This window comes from Melospiza georgiana, chromosome 10 (assembly GCF_028018845.1).
Source record: "Melospiza georgiana isolate bMelGeo1 chromosome 10, bMelGeo1.pri, whole genome shotgun sequence".
NCBI lineage: Eukaryota > Metazoa > Chordata > Aves > Passeriformes > Passerellidae > Melospiza > Melospiza georgiana.
In genome coordinates this window covers 3,675,511-3,701,610 of record NC_080439.1, presented here as the reverse complement: position 1 = coordinate 3,701,610, position 26,100 = coordinate 3,675,511, and the positions used below count along the sequence as shown (strand labels likewise).

The 26,100-nt window shown below is 45.7% G+C and overlaps 1 protein-coding gene across 5 annotated transcripts in view; it reads left to right on the top strand.

The window, feature by feature from the left end:
* Positions 1–301: 301 nt before the first annotated feature.
* The window catches only part of MECOM (MDS1 and EVI1 complex locus), a 47,617-nt gene continuing 21,818 nt past the window's right edge, over positions 302–26,100 (top strand). For 2 of the 5 annotated variants that reach the window (XM_058031044.1, XM_058031042.1), the window contains exons 1-7: positions 1,948–2,082; positions 12,292–12,394; positions 14,150–14,366; positions 16,054–16,201; positions 17,242–17,395; positions 22,472–23,834; positions 25,924–26,011. In XM_058031044.1, the coding sequence (XP_057887027.1) occupies positions 12,346–12,394; positions 14,150–14,366; positions 16,054–16,201; positions 17,242–17,395; positions 22,472–23,834; positions 25,924–26,011 (2,019 nt within the window). In that variant the 5' untranslated portion in view covers positions 1,948–2,082; positions 12,292–12,345. Of the gene's footprint in view, positions 350–1,947; positions 2,083–12,291; positions 12,395–14,149; positions 14,367–16,053; positions 16,202–17,238; positions 17,396–22,471; positions 23,835–25,923; positions 26,012–26,100 lie in introns of those variants that run through there. The other 3 variants (XM_058031045.1, XM_058031046.1, XM_058031043.1) reach the window with 3 other exon arrangements.

The window sequence follows — 26,100 nt, the reverse complement described above, 5'->3', positions numbered from 1 at the left end:
TAGGTGTTGTTTTTTTTTTTTCCTTTTTTTTTTCCCCTTCCTCCCCCTTCCCCGATAACTTTTTTCGCACACGCCGCCCCAAAGCCAGCCGATAAGACCAGGAGGGGCCGAAAGGGGACGGTGATGGCGAGGCGGCAGGAACCCGCCGAGCCCCGCCGCCGCTGAGCCCTCCGGGGCCGGCAGCCCCCGCCCGGGCCCCGCCGCCCCCCGCACATGGTGCAGCCGCTCCCCGGACCCCGACGGCCGCGGCCTCCGCCCGCCTTTAACGCCGAGATGTTGCTTCCAGCCGCCTGAAGGATATTTGTCCCTCTGCCCCCTCCCTGCCCCCGCGGGCTCCCGGCGACACAAGGTAAGAGCGGCGAGCGCGGCGCTGCCACGGCCCCGCGGGACGCGGCCGCTTTGCCCCGTCGGTGCCGCCAGACACCGGGGAGTGCGGGCTGAGCCCTCCTTCCCTCCCTGGGGCTTTCTCCGAACGGGAAAATTACACGGTGTCCCGTTCCCGAGAGCAGCCGGCGGTGCGGGCGGCGGGGCAGCGTGCGCGCCCGTGGGGACCGAGCTCGCCCGGCGCGGCCGCGGGGCTCTGCGGGGCTCTGCGGGGCTCTGCGGGGCTCTGCGGGGCTCTGCCGGGCTCTGCCGGGCTCTGCGGGGCTCTGCCGGGCTCTGCCGGGCTCTGCGGGGCTGGGGGCTCGGTTTCCCACCTTCTCTTTCGGAGCAGAGGGCAGAGCCCGGCTCGGCGGGGCGATGCTCGGTGCCCCGCGGGCTGCGCGCACCCTCCGCGCCCCCATGCGCGGCCCGGCCCGATCGCGGCCCCGGGGCTGAGCGGGGCTGGTCCCGCGGGGACACCGAGGGGCCGGGCCGGGACATCCGAGGGCTCCCGGCAGCGGCAGCGGCGGCTCCGGCCGCGGCTCCGGGCGCTCCCCGGCGGGGCGCAGCCTCCCGAGCCCTCCGCTTTCGTTCGGGGCGTTTCGGCTTGTTTCCTTGATTTTGCTGTGAAAATGGGGCGGCTGCTGCCGGGGGCAAGGAGAAGTTGTTACAGTTTAGCAGTGAGCTCCCCGGGAAGCTGTGGGAAGTTTGGGATAGGCCGGTGGTGAAGCTTGCAAATAATGATATTCAGTCCGCCGTAATGATTAGTAATTTGTCATAATATTAGAATAGAGCATCGTCTTTAGCTTGTCCACGAGCCGTCTCATTATATTTGTTTATTGTCTGCATAATTGGAACCATTTATTCGTGTGTATTGAATACTGCCATGGTTTGCATGAGTATTTACATTGTTTTTCATTTATTCTCTTTATTTTGACATAAGGATTCTTATTTGCTTCGATTAAGGGGAGGGATTTAAGTGTTGCACAGGACTGTTTGGGAAGTGTAATGGTAAAACAAGATAAATAAGTCTGCCTACCAGATAAAGTTTGGTTCAGAGCAACAAATATAAAAATTCTAAATGAGTGCTGCAATCAAAATAAATCCTAAAACAAAACAGAAACCTTAAATGAAGCCAACACCATCTATTTTAATAATTTTTGTTATATTCTTGTCAGAGTCTTATTTAATTAAAATAATAATTTCAGGCACAGTTATTGATGAATGCATAGAAAATCGGGTGCCTCAAATTAACATAGTGTTTCATTGCAATAATTAGAGAGCATTTCGATTACTTGTAAATAATTGTCAAGACGTTTTCCAGAACATTTGTTGTCTTTTTATTATTATGTATGTATTCTGACAGTTCCCAAAAAAATCTCAGCAGGGAAACATATTTCTGAATAAACACACCGTTATTATTATTATTATTATTATTATTATTATTATTATTATTATTATTATTATTATTATTATTATTATTATTATTATCTGCTTGTTTATCTGGAAGCCTGTGATTTATCTTTTGATTAGAATACTCAGCCAGTGACAGAAGGATTTACTCTTTCATATTCTTCTTTTTAGATCTTGGATGAATTTTGCAATGTGAAGTTCTGCATAGATGCCAGTCAACCAGATGTAGGAAACTGGCTCAAATATATCAAGTTTGCTGGATGCTACAATCAGCACAACCTTGTTGCATGTCAAATAAGTGATCAGGTACGTGGTGTTCACTTTCTGGACTTACTTTTTAAAGGAACTTTCACGTGTCAATGGAAAAAAAAATAACAGCATTTCACAACAGCTTTTGGCCTGTTTGCTGTTATGGCAAATGATAAGGTACAGATGGAAATGCAGAATGGAATAATTTTGATTAGGGGCGGTAGAAAATACGAATTTTCAGTTTTATGTAATGTTGTTCAATTCATGAAGGAGTTTTTTTGGTCTTATGTCTGATAAAATCCAGGGCTGCTTTCTGAGGGATACGAAGGCATTATGTGCTAATGTTGAATTGGGAGCATTTTCTGGCTCCTGTTGCAGTCCACTTGGATTGCTGTGTTAAATCGTGGAGTTGGTTGGATGCTGTAGCATGAATTTAATGGAAAGAGGGGAGGACACAAAAGTGATAATGTTACCAGTGTACTTGCATGTGTGGGGCTTTGGATTTGAATGCACACATGCATGGATATTATTGTGCCTTCCCATACACTTTGCTGGAACTCGTAGTACTTATGTGCTGAATCAGGGTCGTCGGTGGTTTTCTTTTTCTTTTCATTTATTGCACTTAAATCCACTCTTTGTTGGGCTGAAACATTATTTATCCTTGTGTGTTGGAAAAAAGGCTGGGATAGGCAGAGGAAGAATGCAGTAAAGCATTTTGTTTTCAATTATGCTGATGAGTTATTAGGTGTTTCCTAAATCAGGGTTTGCTTTTGTCTGCGGATAACACAGGCCATTATGAAATATTTTAATGGGCAAAGTTAGGCTGAGGAAGCTTTTCTTCTTTAAAGTAAAATACCTAAAACAGCAAAGCAACAGATGATTGTGAATTCTTGTTTCAAATTTAAACTTCACTACCTGCAACATAGAATTCGATTCATTTAATCAGTGTTTCATTTTTCACCACTTAATTAACTGCATCAGGTGAATGTTAAAGATTATCTTTAGCTGATTTAATTGCCTTGACAGTATTGAAAGAAGAATCACAACCAGACACAAAGCTTCAATTAGAAATCATTCTTTCTAATCAAATTCCATACGTATAGGAAATGAATGTGAGGGAGCCTGCTATTTCCAGCCCAGTGCTACGTATTTCACTCATGTGAGATAGCTGATTAAAACTGGGTTAAATAACTTTCTCAGAAACTATGAGAGAAGATCTTTTTCATTTCCAACTTTTACAGTTCAGCCCTGAGCACATGTAGCATGGAACGAGCCAGCGGAGCGAGAGATAATTTCTTTTCTTTTCTATACAGCAGCTGGTTTAACTAAAGAAACCATAAAGGTTATTAGTAAAAGCAAGTTACGTTTTCCAAGCTGAAATACGCTTTGTGCTGAAAAGCGATAAATTCTGTCCGTGCAGAGCGTTTATGGAACAGTGATAGGAAAAGGAAACTATGTAGATTAATTGAAACAGTGAATTCAAGTATTTTACATTGAGCAGGAGCTGGTGTAGGTAGGAAAGAAGAGAAGAAATCACATGCATTGGTCAAGCAACTCACTGTCTTTGGGTCGGTGCTGGGGATCTGCAGCAGAAAGCGCAGGCGAGGCTGAGCCATCAGCATCTCCCTCTGAGCGCACTCCCGCGCTTTGACGTTTTTGGAAGCAAAGTTATGGCGCTTTTAACTTTCTCTTTTTTTTAGTGTTTACATTTCTGACATTTGGTAATGGTGGCTGTACTGCTGCCAATAATTCCCTTCATTCACTGGAGACTTGTTATTTATTTTGCACAGTATCGTGCTGTTCATAATTCCATATTTTTATAGCGTTTTGTTGCTGAGATTTGCAAATTAAGATTTGGTTGTCTTTCAAGTAGCTTGTTGTGATCTGGGTGCTGTCAGCAGGAGATTGTTGTTCATTTGGCCCTCTGGAAATGCTGCACACTTACCCACAAAATCGTCCGCGTACTCCAACGTTTTATGACCAGAGCCTAAAAAGTTAATGCTAAAAATGTGCTCTCGAATCTTAAAGCAAGAAACTCTTTCTAACAGCTCCTCCTTCTGCTTTCTTCTGGCACAAGCTCACCAGAGGTAATATAAAATATAATGGGAAGGCAAACTGGGAAATGGAGGTTACATGGCCAAACGTGTGCGTGTGCAAGGAGTGACAAATGCAAGTCAGAGCTGAGTGTGCAAATAGACTGTGTGGGGCTGCCTGGGGTCACTCAGCCTTGGTAGCTCCTGGAATAAAAAAAGGGGGGGAAAAAAAGAAAAAGAAGGGAATAAAAAGGGGAAATAAAAATAAGGTGAAGATGGGTATGTGTGTCAGTGGCTGTGGCTAGGGCTGGAGGGCAGAGACGATGCAGCCCAGCTGGTACAGGAGCCCCCAGCTCAGCTGCAGCCAGAGCCAGGGCTGGGTGCAGGCAAGGGGGGCACCCCAGCTCTTCCTGCCTCCCCCAGGGACACCAAGCAGCCCTGGTTGCAGCGGGAGCATCCCCAGTCCGCGCTCGCTCCCGAGCCACTGACACTCGATCAGCAGTAATTGTTCACCTCTAATTGCTTCAACTCATCTGTAAAATTCACAAGCAAACATTGGGCTGTACCTGAGAAGGTGAAAGATCCTTCCAGTGCTCCCGGCCTCATGCTGCCCACAAGTTTATGTTACTGAATTCAAGCTTGACTGATAGGTATGGCTCCCAGACTGCTCGAGGCAGGATTGAGATGAACTCAGGGCGGTGTGTAATCTGGTCTCTCTGCTGTGTTCTACCTGCTGTATTTAACAAAAAGAGGGAAAGAAAAACATTTTTTTGTCATTTTCTCTCTTGGGGTTTTTTCAGAGACATACCACCCCACCCCCTGACTCACGGCTGGGGTTAGGTTTCATCACTTAGGATCAACTTTACAAAAGGCCTGGGCTCTTTCTTATGACTGTATAAATGAGCTTTGCTGAGATGAACAGCTCGATAATGGTGGGATGCAGTCAAAACATGCACGCTGGATGCAACTCATGTTTCATTTGATTGCAGCTGGAGTAGGGCTTAAAAGCTGCATTTTTGTACTTATTTTTTTTTAAATCTCGAATGAGGTCGATCTAGGATTCTTTTTGCTGTCTTACTATTATCTCCTGTCACACCCAATCTAACCTGAACATATGTAATTTTAGGTGTATATCAATAATGAAATTCCACAAACTGGGCACTCAGTTTTTTTCTTTTCCCCAAAGAGACTACAGTGTGTGCAGAGCTGCAGAGAGCATTGTCACTGTTCTTGCCCTGGAATGTGCTTTTTCAGCTCAGAGGCAGTTTAGGATTCTAGAGCAGTTTCTGCTAACTTGGACGACTCCTCTCTTTTATCGTTAAATATCTATTAGTTCAACTTTTTAATGACTTCAGAATGATTGGCTCTGTTAGGCTTTCTGGCAGTGCTGCCAGCCCAGCAAAAGCATTATTTTTAAAGATATATGTTAATGGAAGTGCAGTTGCAAATCAAGCAGTGCCATGGCAGCGTCTGTCACACATTCCAGGCTGAGATCACGGTCACCTTCAAACTACAAATTTTTTTTTTTTTTTACTTTTTTATTTTTAGAAAGATTGTTGGTAGCTGTTGAAGTTAAAACCCCAGAATATTGTTTTTATCTTGCTTATTGCTTGCAGAGTTCTGACAGTGATGCAGATACATAGTGCTGTGAAACCGACCTGGACTTCCAGATCCCTTTTCCCCCAACAAAGCAGCTCCTGAAGAGTCCCCTTGGTTTATCCACAGAAAACTCAGAGTGACTCAAGATCACTTTACTGAGGTTTTAGATTGCTGTGCGTGCCGCAATAGGTTTTTAGTGGGTTTCTGTGTGCGTGTTTTGTTTCCTTGCCTTATACTCAAGTACGTGCCACTGCGAAGGGAGCAAAACCAGTAGTATCACACTCTTAACAGCGTGCCCGATGTCAGTAATATAAACTTACAGGAGTGAACCTACTGCTGTAGGTTCCAGCAGCTCTGATCCCACCTTACACGTTTTACAAACTTTTTTAATCTGCAGGCACAGCTTCATGTTTCAGGTTTTACGGCCGCGGCCCCCTGTCCATGGCGGGCAGGGGCTCCTGCACAGCCACCTGCAAAAGTTGTGTATTTAAGGAATAGTTCTGAGGCTTTGTTGTCAGAGAGTGAAATTAAGGTTTTGGCTGTTGTGGGTCAGGAGGGCACGCACACACTGAGCTCACACAGGGCTCTGTTCTGCCATCATTCTTCCTGTGAGTTGCTGGTTATTAAGCAAATAAAGCTTAATCCAACTCCCACTAAAAATCTGTCTCCAGTGGAGCAGGGGTGTTTTAGCTTGGAGCTGGTGGGATGAAGAGCTGCTCAGTGGTGATTTTCCACTTGCTGCAGTTAGAGCTGAGGCTGTGGGTGAAATTCCTGCCTGGGCTTTATGACTGCCTGTGTTATCTTGAATTTGATGCACTGGTGGTGTTACTGCCCTCAGCATTGGACTGTCCTGATGTGACCTAAAGTAAACTGTTTATAAACCAAACCTAGAAACTTCTTGTTGCCATATCTGCAAAGTGATGAGGTTTTTCTTGCTGATTCATGTTTCATAAAAGTGATAAGGGATTTTTCTGTGATGAGGGCTGTCAAATCCTACTCATCTGCTCGTTAAAACGTAGAGAATTATGGGCAACCACAGAGCCAGGACAAGACTGCACCTTGCTTGATATTGGTGTGGTTCATAATGCAGGTTCATGGGTGTTAGAGGGCAACAGATTGGTTAGATCAGCTGAGGAGAACAGCTGGGTGACAGAAGTTGGGATCTGGTGTCAGTGGATAGTGATCCCTAAGGAAGAGGTTCTGCAGGACCAGAGCAGCTTGGAGGAGCCAAGGCTTTCACAGAAGCTAAAATTCAGTGACAGTGGAAGAAGACCTGAGTGGTACTGGGGAGGGAGGTGGCCTGCAGCCCCCCAAGGTGCCAAAAAGGGTGCCCTGCAGAGAGGTATCCTGCAGTTCCCTTCTTGCTTTGGGGAGCAGGAAGGTGGAAGAATGGGCATTCCTGGAGCATCCTTCCTCCAGTCCTTCCTACACAGAGATTTTGGGGCATTTTGGAAATGAAGAAGGAAAGGATTCACAGCCCTGGTGCTGAGGCACTGTGGTGCTCCCCTGCCCTGTCTGCAGGGAGAAGGAGAGGGTTTGGCAGGGTCCTTTCTCCCCACTGGGCTCCCACTTGTGCCCCCACAGCCCCTTGCATGCAGAGACTTGCTGACTTTTGCCTCTGGGTTTTTGCTCAAGTTTTCTTTGGGTCCAGTACAGCTCTCAGGCAGGACTCCTCTACCTTGGCCCTTGAAAAAACTCCAGTTTCTTTCAATTTATCATTTGCCTGAGTTTTGCAAAAAGAACCTGGCTCGGGTTTCATCACACAGCTCTCCAGCTGCACGAGTTGTTCATCATGGGAGCTAAAATTGAAGCTGTTCTATTTGGACCTTTTTCTTTCTTGTTTTTTTCCCTTCAAACTCCTAATTACAGCTTGTTGTGAAGCTGTGTGTCTGTTCACCCTTCTCATTTATCTGGTGGGTGTAATTCCTGATTTTGATGGAGCTCCTTGGAAGTGATGCTCATTAGTAGTTTTGGACATTTAATTTGTTTTACTTTTCAAGCAAATTCCCCTCTTGCTCTGAAGCCCTGTGGAGGTAGATTCCAGTTGGCAGTATTCACTCTGCCTCTTGGGGCACATTCCCCAAAGGAGCTGGGAGATGGGGCTGCCTTGCTTGGGGTGGGTGAACCCATGGGCTGTGGTCAGTGGGTGCTGGTGGGGCTCACCAGGGAGCAATCCACTTTTGGGGTCTTCTGTTCCATCCCACCATGCCAAGCTGGGTCCTCCTGTGTGCAGGACAGGATCCCTGGGTGCCTCCCCTGTGGTGGGAGCTGTGAGTTCAGCACTTAAAGGACAAACTGCATCCACTCGGAGCAGCATCTCTAGCCTGCCCTAAAATCTGAATTTCCCAGGCAGCTCTGAACCATGTGCAATGCTCCCCAAAGGTGTAGGCAGGAGTAAAGGGTTTATTTGGATGCACCAGAGCACAGCTCCTCTTTGGGGCACCACAAACGCGTGCGTGGCACTTCCTGCCTTCTCTCACACCCAGTGACTGATTTGCTGCTTTTCCCCCCAAAACCTTGCCTTCAATGAACCCCTCGTGGTTCTGGGGGGTGCTGGTGGGAGCAGAGGGGGGTCCAGGCAGGGCTGGCAGGGGCAGGGGATGGCTGGGGTGCTGCAGAGCACAGGGGCTCCGTGGCCGAGCGCGGCCCCAGCCGAGCTCGCGGGGAGCGCGCTGCGCTATTATTGCAATTATTACAACTTCCTGAATAGGTCGAAGGTCGTTCATAATTCACGTTTCTGTCATCTTTACACATGCCAAATGCAGTCTATTAAGCATAAATAAAATTTCAAGTGCCTGACCAGGAAAAGTAAACTGGGATTCATAACAATGAGGCCTTATTCATCCATTTAAAAGTGAATTGTGTGTGTTCCTTTTTTTTTTTTTTCCTTTTTTCCCCCCTCCCCTTTCCCTTTATGGCTTTGCAGTTTGGGAGCTTTTATTTCTGCTCGGTAGCACAGATCTCTGACCTGCAGCGTGGGTGTGGGCAGGCACAGAGCACTGATGAGCCAGGCCTCCCCCAGCCTCTCCCCACCTCAGACCCCCTGAACTTTGAAAGTGTTTCCAGACCTGAATCCGATTTTGCTCTTCCTACATAAACTGTAGTCACACACCGTTGATCCTAGGGCATGTGAAATGAGCATCTGGACTTTGCTTTTTTTTATTTTTTTTCTCCCCTCCTCTGGTTGTTCCTCTCCTGTGCAGAAGCTCTTCCTGTACTTGTTCTCAAGCAGACCCCAGTGCAGGTTAACCCAAAAAAAGTTGGTTAATGCAGCAGCATCAGTCAGCTGGAGAAATGATAGCCAGAAAATTGAAACCTTTCATTAATTACAGTAGAGTCAGGGCTGTGTGCCAGAAATCTTCAAGCTTTGCAATTGAAAAATCCACTTATTTTGTGATGGCATTTCCTAGTACAAAAATACTGCCCTTGGTAGAGGTGCTGTTCTTGCAAGACCCAGGCAGCCCAAGGGGTACCTGTGGAGCTGGGGGGAATTTGTGAGGTTCCCCATCTGGGGGCTGCAGGATTTCCCCCTTCTCTGCCTGCCCTTGGTCATCTGCTGCTGCCTCAAAATTCAGGCAATGAGGTTCATTTCAACAGTTGGCTTCTCACTTTTTCCCAGACAGGGCAATTCCAGGAGTTTTTAGGTGGGAAGAGTGAGGGAAAAAAAAAAGCTATTAATGTGAAGCAATAAGGACAGCCTTTAAAATCAGAATAAATTTACCTGCATGGCCATTTTGGTTTAAACTTCAAAATGTTTTATTTTAGATTTGCACTGCAATGTAAATTTATGTAAAAAGGGTTTAGTGCAGGTGAATTTTTTCTGTATATACAGAAATTTTAAAAATTATTTTAAATAATAATTAAAGTTAGTACTCTAATGATATGAAAATGCCAGAGCTGCAAATCTGTCACTCAGCCTTTGTTTTGGAGAATGTCAGGTCTGAGATGCAAAACAAAGAAACATTACTCAACTTAAAATTGAGTTTTTTGAAACACTCATCTTATTTCTCTGCTGAGGGACAGAGAGGCTGGCCAGGAAGTTCCTGTTAGGTAGCTGGGTCATTTTGGGGTTTTTAAACACCAGTGTAGACAAGACAGCTGTCTGCAGAGCCTGCTGCTGCCCGGGGCTGTGTCCCACAGCTGCAGGGAAGATGCTGCATCGCCCTGGGCTGCCCCAAGAACAGCAATGCTCCCCAGCTTTCATGGAGTTCCTTCATCCAGAGCCTGTGAACAAGACCCTCTTTATGCCCCAGTCCACGTGTCCTCCCTCTGTGGGCAGAGGTGCAAAGGTCTGTGCAGACACCTTTGGTGGGACAGGGAAAATACCGGAGAAAGCTCTGCTGTGGTTTTTGTTCGCTCCTTGGTGGGGGTACAAAACCAGCCCAGGAAGAACAGCGGTGTTTACCTGCCTGGGAAGCAGAACCCGGGAGAAGAAGCAAGTCCTGGGCAGAGCAGAGGCTTTGGCACAGTCCCTCTGGGGTGGTGGGAGTCCTGCTGTGTCCTGGCTGTGTGCTGCTCCTTCTGTGTCCTGCCAATGGAGCTCTCCAGAAATCTCTTCAGTCAATGAGCACATGTTGTTCCACACACCATTTTCACCCCAGACCAGCCAGAAACTGGGCCCATCTTCCACAGATCAGACTGCAGCTTTCCTTTCAGATATGCAGAGGCCATTACACTTCTGGAATTAAAAATCCACTTTTCAACGCGTTCATAGTAACAAATGGAAAACCAAGCATTGCTTGCAGCAGATATTCACTGGATGTGGCATTGTCACTGGGTTTATTTGCAGGAGGTAAAAGCTGGCTACATTTAAATGTGTTTTGGCCTTTGATGGGATGAGTTGTGTTGCCTCAGTGCAGCCCCAGTGTGCTGAAGCTCTGTATCCTTTATCACCGACAGCAGCATTGGATGCTCAGGGGGTTGTGGTACCAGATACCTGCCTGGCTGCGTGAAGGGATGCTCACAGGACACTGCCAGGCTCTCTGGGCCTCCAAAACACCCTGTGGAGTTTGAAATCCCCTCGATAAGAGATACAAGTGGGAAGCCCAAACAGCGCAGGCTGGTGGTTTGATGAGAGAGGGTGGTGTGGATGAGAAGGGAGGGTGGATCACAGTCCATAAACTCCTTTTCATGGTTTTTATGGGGAAAATTGGCCACAAGCAGGGGGGTTGTGGTACTGCTACCTCGTGCCTGATGTGTTTTGCCAGCACTTCTGTCACCTGGTGAGGGGTGAGCCCCGGGCTGTGGGATGAGCAGCCTCCACTGCCACTCCCTGCACTGTTCTCCGGAGCGGCTTTTGGGACAAACTGCAGGGAAAAAAAAAAACCCAAATCTGAGGAAATGCATCCGAATTCGATATTTTTAAGTGTTTATCCCGTTCAGTGGGCACGGCTCGTGCAGGCAGAAAGGATTAGGCTGTACGGCCACCTCCTGGAGGACACGGGTATGTGCTGGCTGCCGATGATGCTCCGGCGTGCCTGGGCAGGGACAGCATCACCCTGGGTGACAATCCTCTGTGACCTGGCAGGCGAGGTACCCACAGACCTCCAGACACCTGTCCCTACCTGTGACAAACTCACCTGTGTGTGACTTTGATCCCCGGAGGTGATTTGCTGCCTCTCTCTCCATGCACTGCAATGAGAGTTAAAAGTTTCGGAGCAAACCTTTTAAAAATACTGAGAAAAAGCAAAGGAATCATTTTTTAGCCTTTAGGAAACATAGCTGTCATGTGGTTTTGTTTAACAAGGCCCGAGGAAGTTACTAATATTTATTTGAGCTGCTTCACGGAGCTTTTTAGTGCTCTTCACATTTCCTGCTGAGACAGAGAGCAGCCAGATGGATTTTGGGAATTTCCTTTCGGCAGAGCCTGGTGCTGCTGGCTTGTGCTTCCTCTGATATGGACCCAAGGGAGGGTGTCCCTTTGTCCTTCCCCACAGCCTCCTGCACCCCAAAGGGCTCCTTCCCACAGCCCAGCATCACCTGCGTGAGGGGACACGGTGTCACCAGCCAGGGCCACCACCAGCAGCTTTGGCTTTTGGCTGCTCATGGTGTTTCTTCATCCAGGACTGATTTTTCCCCTGGTTTCCATTTGAAGCTAAGGAATAGCCAGATGCTTACAGGCTTCTCTCCTCACAACTTTTTGGACTGTGTAGATGGTTGGAATGGAGGGCTGGATGGCTGTGGCTTAACCAGCAGCATCTCCTCATGTCTGCTTTAGAATTGTAGAAACATCAAGGTTGGAAAAGATGTCTGAGATAACTGAAAAAAAGCATTAAAGTTACTTTAGTACTTTTCCAGTGCAACAGGAGTTCCTTCCCTTACCAGGATCACTCAGGGATGTGTTTTATGGCTGCTCTGTACTTTGATTTGGTATAATTCAGCAGACAAGTTGCTGGTGATATCTGCAGTCGTCACACAGCTCATTTTGCAGCAAAGGCTGTTGAAAGCAGTCCTTTTTATCCTCACATAGCCCAAAATACAACGGCTTTGGGACTGGAAGGAGCACACTTGCCGTGGTCATCATGAATGGGCAGGCTCTGGCCACGAGATGTGCCACACTCACGAGCAGAGATTGGTGCTTCTTTGCCTGTTGTGGTGCTTACCTTGCTTTTTCTTTCTATTTTTTTCCCCCCAGATATTCTACAGAGTGGTAGCAGATATTGAGCCAGGAGAGGAGCTCTTACTGTTCATGAAGAGTGAAGATTATTCACATGAAACAATGGCTCCGGACATCCACGGTGAGCCTCTTCTTACTGTTTAATCTACCAGAAAATATCACTGAAATTAACCCTGAATTTAGGAAGATTTTTTTCTTCTGTTGAAATCTGGGATGACTTCACTGCAGCCAGAGAGGAGAGCTGGACTGTGCTTGCATTTGTCCATCTTCTGCCCTTTTGTTCCTGATTGAAACTTGATTTTTTTGTGGATTTCAAAAGAAGGGCAACAGTCCCTGTCCTTATCTGAAGACTGTGCTGCTCCTGCAGGACATGTATGGGCCCTGGTTATAGATTATTTTTTGTCATTTAGCCAAACAACTGTGACCTTGAAAAGAGGAAATCTGAGGTTGTCAGCGTTGCTGTCACTTGTGAGGACATCTCAGCCATTCTTACTCCTTACACTTGTCCTTTACTCATCCCACACACAGATTCTTTGTCTAAAACTCCTGAGTTGTTGCTCAGATTTGTCCCCAATCTCCAAAATCTCCTTTAGCTGTGCTACCAGTGGGTTATCAGCCACAGTGGGACCTGGGTGTGGGATATCTGCTTAATGCCCAGCATGTTGCAGTTTAAGCCCAGAGAGACATTTTACAAATTTTCAGGAATTCGGGGACAATGCACATGGCAGGAATTATCAAGGTCTCCACTTTCTTGTAACTGCTTGTACATTCTTGTTCTCTTAAGAAAAAAATGGGAGTTATCCATTCATGGGGGTTATACATTCATTCCCATTTGGTTTTGTGTTTGGGTTTTTCCTCCCGTGTTAACTTTGTTTAGTTACTGCTGAAGGTGTCCCCGTGTCCAGCACTCCCTGCCTAGTCCCCATGGTCAAGCAGCTATTGTACAGATGACACAGAGGAGATCTCTGCAGTCACATGCAGGATCACGTCCCACAGGGCTGATTTAGAAGCAGACTGAGCCAAAGTGCTGCTCGTGGACAGCCAAGAGCAGAGCCCCATGACACTTTCTCTGGATCAGCTCAGCTGTCAAGTAGCAACCAAGAGCGTTCACTGGGGATCCCAGCCAGTGCCTTTCTGACTCAGAGCCTCAGGGCATTTATATCTGGAACCAAACCAGGGTGTCTGGCTCCTTGCATGGAGCAACGCTAGAAAATACAGCAGAAAAAAAAAGCCATAGTGGGATGCTCTTCTCCAAGTTTGTTTCGGGAGGGATTTTCTTCAGCTAATCTATTCTTTTGCAGGAATTACTAGTTAAGGGAATGCAGTACTCACTCCAAAGTAACACTTTGCTGATATTCTGCACTTTCCAGCAAGAAATTATGACTATTTTTTTTGGAATTTAAAGCAAAGAATTTAACTTCATGCATCTGTGACTTACTTTGAACAGGGCTGGGTGGTGCAGAAGGACTGTGATGAAAATGATGAGGCTCAAAAAAACTCTAAACACCCTTTTGGCTATTTTAGATGCTGGTGTTTGTGTTTGAGTCAGTCCCTTTCATTGAGAAATGCAGAGACTGGCAGCCTCTGCTGGATATCCATGTATAATTCCATTTAGGATGATATTTAAACACTTGTCCTTGGTATTTAAACTTTTGCCCTAAGCCAGGGTTAGGGATACCTGTTGAGTGTCACCCAGTTTTAACATTATAAAGCATTCTTAGGAATCCTTCTTTCTTTTGAGGTTCTCCTCTTTATTTTATTGAGCAGCAACCCGTTAACCACGCCATCATCCATCCTGTGGTGGGGTGGTGGTTAAGGACGGGTGCCAGCTGAGGTGGTGGTGTCCCTGTCCCCACCCCGTCCCTGTGTGTTGCAGAGGAGCGCCAGTACCGCTGCGAGGACTGTGACCAGCTCTTCGAGTCCAAGGCTGAGCTGCTGGACCACCAGAAGTTCCCCTGCAGCACCCCTCACTCCGCCTTCTCCATGGTGGAGGAGGACTTCCAGAAGAAGCTTGAGAGCGAGAGCGACCTTCAGGACGTGCATGAGATCCAGGAGTGCAAAGAGTGTGACCAGGTCTTCCCAGACTTGCAGAGGTAGGAGAAGGTGCTGAAAACGTGATTGAATAGGGCAGGTTCTCGTTCATTGTGTAGTGTGTGTTCCATGTGTCTGATTTTCAGTCTGAGGGATTAATTTGATGGAGGCAGATCAAGCCAGAAGAATTGCCTGGGTGAGGCAGGACTCTGGCCTGTGAGGTTTAAGTTCTTTTCTCCCTGCGAGTGAGAGGACGATATCTAACATATGGGGATCATTGAGGAAATGTAAATTTAGCTTAAAATATTAAATATTGAAGAGAAAAGGCAGAAAACAAAGGAGTCATCATAAATAGATGGGCAGTACTGTGAGAAAGAGTGAAAAATGAGAGTGAATGCAGCCGTTCTCTGAACTGCTGAATTATTGAAAGGCTCATACACCACGCAGACAGTTCACTGCAAAAAAGGGCCAAAGTGTGCTCTATCCAGATTGCATAAAACAAAGGGCCCAAATGAGCTCACACCTTGAGGGTGTGAGCAATTAGATGGAGAAATAGCTGGGCAGGAAGATGGGGGTGTTGGGTCCAGGAGTGCCCAGTGCTGATGGCCAGTCACAGAGTCCGGGAGCTGGTGCCACAGCAAAGTGCCACAAAAATCTCTGGGTCTCATGGCAAATTTGTTTATGTGATGGAAAGTCAGTTGTTATAAAAGTATTAGAAAGAGAAGCCAGAATTATTTTTTCCCCCACAAAAGAAGAAGAGGGGTAGAAGTAAGAGCAACTGCAGAGCGAAATCATTTCTATTGCCCATGGCTGAGAATGGAGGTTTCTTCACAACCCAGACAAGGTTTGGACTACACAACCCAAACAAGGCTGTAACCCCAGCAGGTTTGGTCACTGATTCAGCAGAGATCAGTGGGACCTTCATGTGAAAAGAATTTGGGCATCCCAGGCTAAAATTCCCACTTTCCAGTGGGTTTTCTGTGAATCCACTCTTGCATTATGTAGTGACCTTCCCTCAAGCAGTGGTGTGAGGGGCTTTGATTCTGTATGTGAGCAAGCAATACAGCTTTTTAAAAATACATATTTGCTACAAATGAATGGTAAAAATTCAGAGACAAAATTTAATTTAAAGATGTACAACAGAATTTAGGTGGACACTGAATATCCTTATAATAGACTGAATAAACCACCAAGAAATGAATGACTAAACAACCACACAATTGCACACAGTTAATAATAATCATCAATAATAGCTTCAGTTGTGGTGTACCTTATCTAGAGGCTTCTTAAACTCATCCTGTCCTGCTCCAGAGGAGTAATTCCTCATCTATTCCTGCTCTAAGAAAAATTGACTCCCATCAAAGGAGTGGATTTATAGCAGGTGGTGGCATCCAAGGTGTGTTTAGAGGGAAAGTCATAAGGCAGAAATAATTCAGGCTGCAGGGAAGAATTACCAGAGTGAAATAGTGAGAGGTGTATGAAATAATCTCCTTGGGGAGCGGTGGCAGCAGCATCTCCTGGAGCATTTGCAAGTGGCCTGGCAAAACATGAGAGGTTGTGTTATTCTGGTGGGGAGAGGGAGGTTCTGCCTCCTGGCTGGGGTGAGCCAGGAACTCACAGGACTTATTTCTGTCGGCACTGGGCCTTTGGGGCTTTTTAATTTTCTTTCTTTTGGCTGTAACTGTGTGCTCTGCTCTGTGCTCCTCCTATAAACCCCCATCTCACCGAGCCCTGCTGCTGTTTCCACAGCCTGGAGAAGCACATGCTGTCACACAGTGAGGAGAGGGAGTACAAGTGTGACCAGTGCCCCAAGGCTTTCAACTGGAAGTCCAACTTGATCCGTCACCAAATGTCCCACGACAGCGGGAAGCACTACGAGTGTGAGAACTGTGCCAAGGTACAGTGAATTTTTAGGCTGCCTGGCACTTCTTGTGCTGCTGGATGCAGGGGGGCCTGGAAATGGGGGTGCCCCAGGCTGGGATGCAGGAGGGCATAGGGCTTCTGCCCTGCTGCAGAGGGTTTCCCAAGGGTTTTCACTTCTACTCTGAAAATAGGTTCTTTTTCTTTCCCTTTTGATTTGGAAATGGCTGTGGAGTCTAAAATGGGCACTGATGCAGGATGCTGAGCATTCTTGAGCTCAGGGCTTGGCTCCTTGAAAAGTTTGGTGGGGTGTAAGAGGGTCAATGAGGGGCAAGAACCCCCAGGGAAACACAGGACAGAGGATTCCCTCGGCTGTGTGCCAGCTGCTGGGACCAGAAACTTCAGCACACTGCTGCAATATAAAATACAGAAAATAAAGCAATATCAGTGCACCCCAGCTGCACTGAGTACAACTCTCATCTCTAAAGCATCTCCATCACTTCCCAGCACTGGGCTTGCTATGGGGATTATCTGTATAGAATGTGGTATTCTGCATTTGCTTTTTATCAGATTTCCAAAGCTTGGCCCTTTTGCATGAGGAATTAATTGGTTTTAGGTAGATTTGCTGCAATAATGGGAATTTCATATTGAGCTGATACTTATAAGATGTAACCAAGCCCTGGCTTCTAGCTCTGAGTTGTGTACAGGATTATTTGTTGTCACACACTCAGGTATCAGTATAAAGTATTTCTATGGCAGTAACACTTAGAGGTTTCAAGCAGCCACATTTTCACTCATTTCCCATGAAATCCATGACCTCAAATGTGCAATTTCTAACAGCAAAGTCAAGTGCTTCTGCTGCAAAGGGGTGCACAGACCCACACAATGCTTGGGTGATCCTGGGAAACTGAGGCCCCTTCCCGCAGGCACAGCTCCCATTGCTGGCCATTAGCAAGGGTTTTAACCTTAGAATACTCCCAAAAATAGCTCCAAGGCTTGAATTTTAAAGGGCTCTTGTAATGTCTGGCTCCTTGCACAGTCAAGTTTCTCGGTTAATCAGTACTCATTTCCTAGCAGGTTTTCACGGACCCCAGCAACCTTCAGAGGCACATTCGTTCCCAGCACGTGGGGGCCCGTGCTCACGCTTGTCCAGAGTGTGGCAAAACCTTTGCCACTTCTTCAGGCCTCAAACAGCATAAACACATCCACAGCAGTGTCAAACCTTTTATATGTAAGTCTCCAGCTAAACCTCTTTGATTAAGTGTTGTTTCATTGCCGTAAAGCAGCGCAGCCTGGGAGCCGCAGGTTGTGTTCTGCTCCCTTTGAGTTCCCCACCCGTGCCACAAGGGATGGGAGTTACTGAATGAGTTCTGGGAAATTTGTGGTCCAATGCGAGGAGCTGTTTTCCTGTGATTTTCCTTTCCAGACGGACTGTGTGCTGTATGAATGTACCTGTTGTCCCGGGGATGTTTTTCCAGGAGCAAAGTGAGGAGTGGGATTTAGCCATGCCAGCTTGGTGGCTGCAACCTTAGGAGCAGATTTTGGGCTGCAGAGTCTCCACAGCAGATGCCATGACGTTTGCTGGATTTGGAAAACAAATCTCAAAGGCAATGAGATTCACCTTGCCACCTTCCTCGAGCATGCCCCAAGTTTAAGGACTGGGTTGAGCTGTTAGACCCTCACTGACAGCTTCTCCAGCAATAAAGCTGGCCTTGGATGTGAGCCTGGCTGTCCTAAATGGGATCCTCAACACCTCACAGGTTGCATTTGCTGCTGACCCAGACCCTGCTTGGGAAGGGTGCAGATTCCTTTCCCTCCTTTTTACCGGGGAAGCAGAGGCAGAAAATATTTTAAAATATTGTTGGTAGTGCTACTCTCCACCACAGCCTTTTCAGGCACCTGCTGTGACTTGAAAGGTACCTTGACCATCTCTTGTACTTGTCTGCTAAACCTTTCAATCTTTTGCTGCTCTCAACAATAATTTACTGAAATATCTGCACCACACCTGTGAAAAGCATTGGCCACAAACTAATATATTTCCTCAAGAGGAGGAGTATTAAACAACTCATTTGTGCAAAATGTAACCTGCCATTGGATAAGTAATACTTTTGGTTTGGACTCCTTCAATGAGAAAATGTATAATAGATCCAATGTTAAATATCACTAGTAATTTTTAAAGCTGATTGCAGATTAAATGATTGCACTTAATTAGGAAACTAACTTCTGGTTAGGTAGGGACTCCTCAGGTAGGCCTATTGCAACGTCCTACGTAGAAGTCTCTAGGTGGAAGCTCTCATGAATGAAATAATCTCTCAAATGTTTTTTTGTTGCTGTTTTTCCTGATAAATCAAAACGACAAATGGTATCTCTTCACATGTGGTGTGAGGGATGAAACCCCATGGAGCAACCTACGGATAAGAGCCGTGTAATTGCAGAACAAAAAGGTTTGGGGACCACATGTTTGGTGGGCTCTGCTGAGCTGTGAGAGTGAGGTAGGGTCACCTAGAGCAGATATCTGCTTTCCACCAGAAGGCCACACACCATGATTTACTCCTACCAGTCTGTTTATGGCAACTGTCTCTCATTAGAGTGTGCCGCCCAAGCCTGAGTGAAAACTCACCAACACTAAGGTAATTACTCACTGCCTTCGCAGGATCTCCAGCCTCCCCAAATAGAAACCACATGCCACAAGGGGCTGAACGTATTCTAAACAGTACTTACAGTAATTTTTTAATAAGCAGAAAATATGCAAACTTAACTGCTGGCTAATTTGGAGTTCAGAGACGATCACCGTACAGAGTGTGTAGGCACGAGATTAATTTTTTGCAGTTTTTGGGGGTTTTTGTTAAACCTGGGGTCTGCCAGGAGGGGAGCTTCTCTTACAAGTTAGTTGCTTAAAAAGTATGGCAGTGAGATTTAAAGGGTGTAATAAGGTATAACAGCAGAAATCAAACCCAGCTTCTGTTGCTTTCATACATGGAAACAATTAAAGTTGATAACCACCCCCCATCTACAAAAGTTTGAGTCATGGGATGAAAAGGAGGTAGATCTTACAACACAAATTTATCTGAGGAGTCCTTGGGAATAACCATGGATAATCACAGTCAGTTTAGACACTGAGTCTCCCGCAGAGTCCCCATGGCATTGGGTGTTCCTGTCACTGATGCTGTGACACACCTGGGCTTCAGGTGACAGTCCCCAAGAGGAGCAGTACTCAGGGAGCAAGGGCTGCCACCTGGCACAAAACTTCTTAGCCAGCCCTAAAAATTAAATAGAATGCCTGTTGAATGCAAGAGGCGAGCAGCGCCTCAAAATAGTTTTTAATAACTTCAATGCTCGAAAAGGTGAACTGTTGGTACAGCCGTTAATTGTTTGCTAAGATTATAATAATAAATATTTATGTATCTTAATGGTATTGCCATTATCAATTGGATTAATTTAAAAACTGAGATAAAATGCATTTAGTCAAATTATTAATTTGCATCTCTCTTTATGGCCTGTAAGGATATCTTAAAATTTTAAGTGCATATTTTTTTGCTTTTCTGCAGAGTAGAATATTTCTTGATTCTATTGACTTTATTCTCCATAATAATGGAAAATAATAGTTTAATTTTGTACCACTGTTATTTAAGGGAGAACTTTCCAGATTTTAGGAAGACCTAATCTGTGCCAATACTCCTCTTTTTTGTCTTTTGCCACTCTAGCCAAACTGATCAAAGCCTTATCTTTAATAAAGCCATGTGAATAAGAAGCAGGACTTCAATGCAACCTGTTAGAAGATCAAAAGTCCATTAAACATTATTTATTTTTAATTCTACAATAGCTTATCATTAGAAATGCATGCGTTTCAGATATTTCTGGAAAAATGCATATGGTCTATCCTGCTTTAGACATGGGAGAGGAATAAATTCATAATATCCAGCTTGTGTGAACCTATGGATGCACCACTCGAGTCACCATTTGGGTCAGTTTAATTTTGGTTTCTGTGATCAATGTGGTGGGAGCTGGGGGAAATGACTGTGTAAAGCCTCAACAGTGAAGGTAAGGGGCCTGATTCTGTACCCTGGAGTGTGGAATAGAAATCTTATGCAATTAAGGTAAAAATAGGAGAAAATTGCAGAAAAATTAGAGCAAAAATGAATGATCAATAATTCTGTATTAAATAAAAAATATATCTATGATAAATAGGCAAATAAAATATTTTTTAAAGGGAAAAAAACTACTTAACAGGAGAAAACCAAGCATTTTCAAGAAACTAGAATAATCTTTTCTCATCCTTCTTGTCTCTCTTATTTCTTTCCCTCCCATTTTTTTTTCCCTGTCTATTTTTCACTCGATTTTTTGATTTTTTCTCTCCCTTCTTTCTCGCCTTTCCTTGTGAATGAAGATTTCCAGCAGGAACAGTAACTGATACACAGAAAAAAAAAACCTCCTTCCTGAATTACCACACTGCGAATTTCCTGTGTTTGGGCCCGATCCTGCGCCGTTTACCCCCACGAATTGTCCCGGGGATGTCGGTGCGGGATGAGAACAGGGGAAAAAAGCGGGTGGATGGGGCAGGATCGGGCCCGGGAACAATGGCAGCATTGTTGGTGAGATACGGAGCAGGCTGCTGGAGAGGTAAACAGCCAGGAGATGACAACAAGCGGCGGAGTTTCTCAAGGGCAGGGATTTGCAGGAGCAGGAAGGTTAGCGCGGGCCCCGGTGCGAGTGGAAGTCGGGGGACGTGATTGCAGTTCATGGGAACCAAGAGTGCAGGATGGGATACATTCAATTCGGTTTCCTCCGCGGGCTTAAAAATAGAGCCATTGTAAATTATGTCAGACTGTCTCGAGCCCACGAAAATGATTGTTGAAAAGGCCTCGGAATACACAATGCGCATTGTTGCGCGGCTTTGATGTGTGAAAGATGAGAGTTTATGATATCACAGAAGTTAAGTAAAAAAATAAAGTGGCCACATGCTTTTTCCTGGCTGGGAAAAAAAAAAAAAAAAAAAAAACCAGAAAAAAAAAGGATTTATTGCAGAGGGATAACAGTGCTTGCTGATAGTGGTGCTGCCTTGTTTTCAGACAAGTCTGGAGATGATAGAAGCAAGGTAGTGCAGAGGTACAGACAAATTTTGGCATAATGAAAAGCACAAGGCACAGCACAGCCTGATGCTCCTGCTCATCCTAAAAATGCCAAGAAGGGACATAAAAAGTCACTGAGGAACTAAGCACTGCCCTCTTCCAAACCCCACTTCTGCTTACAGGCTCTTAACTTGGTTGCTGCCCCAGTTTGCTCCCTAATTTGTTTGTAGCAGCCAGAAGAACAGGAGGCTGTGAAATCCTGTTTGCCTCAGTGATGTGATTGACTCTGTAGTGTCTCGCTCTGCACCACTGGGACCCCTTCCAGCCTCCTGCCTCTGTGGAAGGTTGTTGGAAGCTGAGCTCCAGCATGCAGAGTGTCATACTTACTGAGCATCAGACATGCAAAGAAAGAGAGTTTCATTCTTAAAGGAGATTTTTGTTGAAATATGGTCTATCTTGTCATGTTCAAGAAGCAAATAAGCAATATTAAGACTAGGAAAGTTAAGATGTGGAATTTAGAGTCACAGGCACCTGTGAGCACTGTATGCATTGCATGAATAGAAATGCATTGGACCTATGAGAGTACTGAGGTTTTCCAGGTTCCAGCCTGGACTTCCATGAGATTGAATTTTTCATTGTAAGTAGAAAAAAAAAATGTTTGTTACATTTATACTTGGAAATAGGAAATGCCTGGTTGTCTCCTCCTTCACCTCTTGCCTATTCTTGCACAGTGAAAGCTCTGTGAGGCAGCTTCATCTCTGTCTGGTCCTGCAAATGTTTATTGTAATGATTCATTTCCACATGGGAATAGTGCCATAAATGGATGCCATTTGAAGACACCTGTGCTCTCACACAGGAGCACTGTGGGTTCATGTGGGGTCACAGCACAGGGTCGTGGCTCGTGGGGGGCTCTGGGGGCTAATGCAACGTGGAATAATGGTACTGAACGTGCAGCACTGTGCAGTGCAAAGAGCAAACGAGGAGAGTGTGTCTTTTAGTGATTCCAGACCTTTTCTGCTTGGTTGGAGTGGGTTTTGTGCTGTCTTCTGACATTTGTCTGCTCGGATGCCTTACTTTGGACAGTACAGTTGCTTTTGTACATTTGTGCACCTGGACCTATCCCTGTGGCTTCCTCTTTGACATTTGATGGGTAAAAAATGGTATTTTTTGCACAACTTTGAGGGTGGGGGCAATTACCACAAAGCCTGAGATGTGTTGTTGTTGTTGTTTACATACAGGTGAGGTCTGCCATAAATCCTATACTCAGTTTTCAAACCTTTGTCGTCATAAGCGCATGCATGCTGATTGCAGAACCCAAATCAAGTGCAAAGACTGTGGACAAATGTTCAGCACTACGTCTTCCTTAAATAAACACAGGAGATTTTGTGAGGGCAAGAACCATTTTGCAGCAGGAGGATTTTTTGGCCAAGGCATTTCTCTTCCTGGAACCCCAGCTATGGATAAAACGTCCATGGTTAATATGAATCATGCAAATCCGGGCCTTGCTGACTATTTTGGAGCCAATAGGCATCCTGCTGGTCTTACCTTTCCAACAGCTCCTGGATTTTCTTTTAGCTTCCCCGGTCTGTTTCCTTCAGGCTTGTACCACAGGCCACCTTTGCTACCTACTAGTTCTCCTGTTAAAGGACTTCCGAGCGCAGATCAGACAAACAAAAGCCAAAGTCCCCTCATGACAAATCCTCAGATACTGCCAGCCACCCAGGATATTTTGAAGGCACTAAATAAGCAACCACCAGTAGGGGAGAATAAGCCAGTGGAGCTTCAACCAGAAGGGTCCTCTGAAGAGAGGCCACATGAGAAACTCAGTGACCAGTCAGAGAGTAGTGACCTTGACCTTGACGATGTCAGTACCCCCAGTGGCAGTGACCTGGAAACCACCTCGGGCTCTGATCTGGAAAGTGACATTGAAAGTGAGAAAGAGAAATTTAAAGAAAATGGTAAAGTGTTCAAAGACAAAGTAAGCTCTCTGCAGAGCCTGGCGTCAATAAATAATAAGAAAGACCACAGCAATCATTCCATTTTCTCACCATCCTTAGAGGAGCAGACTGCGGTGTCAGGAGCGGTGAATGATTCTATAAAGGCTATTGCTTCTATTGCTGAAAAGTACTTTGGTTCAACAGGACTTGTGGGGCTGCAAGACAAAAAAGTCGGAGCCTTACCTTACCCTTCCATGTTTCCCCTCCCGTTTTTTCCAGCATTCTCTCAATCAATGTATCCATTTCCTGATAGAGACTTGAGACCGTTACCCCTGAAAGTGGAGCCCCAATCACCCAGTGAAATTAAGAAGATCCCAAAGGGAAGCTCTGAGTCTCCCTTTGACCTCACCATTAAACGTAAGGAGGAGAAGCCACTCACCCCCATCCCCTCAAAGCCAGCAGCCCCCTCTGCCTCCAGCCAGGACCAGCCCCTGGATCTCAGCATGGGCAGCCGCAGCCGAGCCAGCAGCACGAGGCAGGCTGAGCCCCGCAAGAACCACGTCTTTGGAGAGAAGAAAGGAGGAGACCTCGAGCAGAGGAAAGCTTCAGAGTCCTCTCTGCAGCACGCCAGGCCCACCCCGTTCTTTATGGATCCCATCTACAGGTAAAGGGCTCTCTGCTGCCTTTCAGCGTCCTTTGGTGCAGGCAGCCAGGTCTGCAGGGCAGCCACCCTGTGTCCCTCTCGTGTCCCTGGAGGTGCCATTGCACTGCCAGGCCATGGGGGCCACATGCTGACCTGTGCATCTACATCCCTCCTCACATCCCAGCTGCTCCAAGTGAGCCACAGGACTGGCAATGATGCAATTAGCAAGCTCTCGTTGCCACAAGTCATTAATTTAACCTGCATAGCTTTTCATACAGAGGTTGAATATATTCTCTGAGTTGGCATCAGTGTTTTATGTTTGTTTGTTTGATCTGCATTTGATGTCACTGGTTTGCCTGAAGTTCATTTTCTTCCAAAACTCTGCCTCCTCTGGCTTCCCCTGGAGAGGACAGTGCCCCTTGTACTCCACTTTGCCAGCTCCTCTTGAATTCAAGAGGAGTTTCTCATAAGTACAACAAAAAAAAACCAGATTGGCCCTAAGATGTGTTAAAAGTAAGGAAATTGAGAATGATTTCTTCCCTTTTTTGCCATTATTTGAGCACTGGGTTGGATTCTTCAGGCATTTTGTTCATAGAAATGAAGGCACAGCATCCTTTTGTGTACAAAGCCTCACCAGTGGGCTCTTTAGACATAGAATCATCACAGAAAGCTTGGGTTGGAAGGGGCCTTAAAGCTCATCTCATCCCAATCCTTGCCATGGGCAGGGACACCTTCCACTCCACCAGGCTGTGCAGATCCCCTTCCATGGTCTACCTTGTGAAATCAGTGGGAGCATTGTTGGCTTTGAAAGGTGCCCACTGTCAGTGAGCTGAGATTTTAAAAACCAGTGGTGAAATCCAGACCTTCTGGTGTTTCCCAGCAGAACTGAGATGGACCCCACTGGGATGTGAATTTCACCTGCATCCTGTGTGTGTCAGCCCCCTCTTTGCCCTTTCTCCACTTGTATCTCCAACAAGTCAAAGTCATGCACCTAAATTAGTTTAGAGAAATATTAGCCATAAAAATATTTGTCTGTAATATAAATGACTGATTTTACAGCCTCTTGTTATTAAAAAAGGATACTGCCATGTAAATTATGCTAATTTATTACTTTATTTGAAAAAGAAATGCTGTGGGCAAAGTTTTTGGAGAGTGCTGGTGCATAAGACAAGAAGTCTGCATTATGAAGAAACAGGATATGATGCTGTTTAGTGAGATGGTTTTATTCATGCCAGATTGATATCTGTGTTGGACCATAAGTTTTCTTTGCGCCATATTCACTAAAAATGCCTGAAGCAGCGGAAATAATGAGCTGTGGTTTATGGCCCTGCATTACCAACTAATTAAACTGCATTGCAAACTCCCCTGCCCAGGGCAGAGGTGTTGGAGCAAGATGATCTTTAGGGTCCCTTCCAACCCAAGCCATTCCGTGAGCCTATATTTCCATGACTTTAATGAAATCTGTGCAAATTCTGGCAGTTATCACTGACCCTTCCTTTGCCATGAGTTACCTCTGCACATGGACGACACAATTCATCCATGAAACCATGCACATCAGTCACAGAAAAAGAAAAATCCTCAAATTTCCACGCTGTTTCTGAATTGTCCACGCTGGGTTTTGCTGCCGTGAGTGAATTGCAGGATTTTTTGCTGGCACCCCAGATTCAAGCCAACCTTTCCTGCCCTGCTTGACCTTGGATGTGCACAGGGGAGGTTTCCAGGGTGGTGGCTGTGATGTCTGGACATTGCTCAAGGGTTCCCTGAATTCCTCTCCTCTTAGTGCTAAGCCTGTTCAGTTGCCTAATTTCTGTATAAAAGTGCTTGGTAGTTAGTCATTGGTTCTTATTATAGTGGTTATCAACCTCTTGAAATGGGATTATTCCCTAATTAAATGGTATAATCTACTTTAAAGGTGATTCCCAGCCCCACCCTGGCAGTAACTGAGCTGTGTGTGGGAATCAAGACTTGATCTCCTCTCTTATCTTTTACTGTTATCTCCTAGAAACAAATTGCTTGATGTGTAATTGCCTGTTTTAAACCTGAGTAGCTGTATGATTGTTAATATCTGAGACTGATTCATCACAAGCAAATCTAATTTTAACATTTACAGAGTAGAAAAAAGAAAGCTAACTGACCCACTGGAAGCTTTAAAAGAGAAATACTTGAGACCTTCCCCCGGATTCTTGTTTCATCCACAAGTAAGTATTTTGGGAATTTTGATGTTGTAAACAAGCCTGTTGATGCTTCAAAGCAGGTGCAGAGAAATGAATGCAGCCTTAGTCATTTT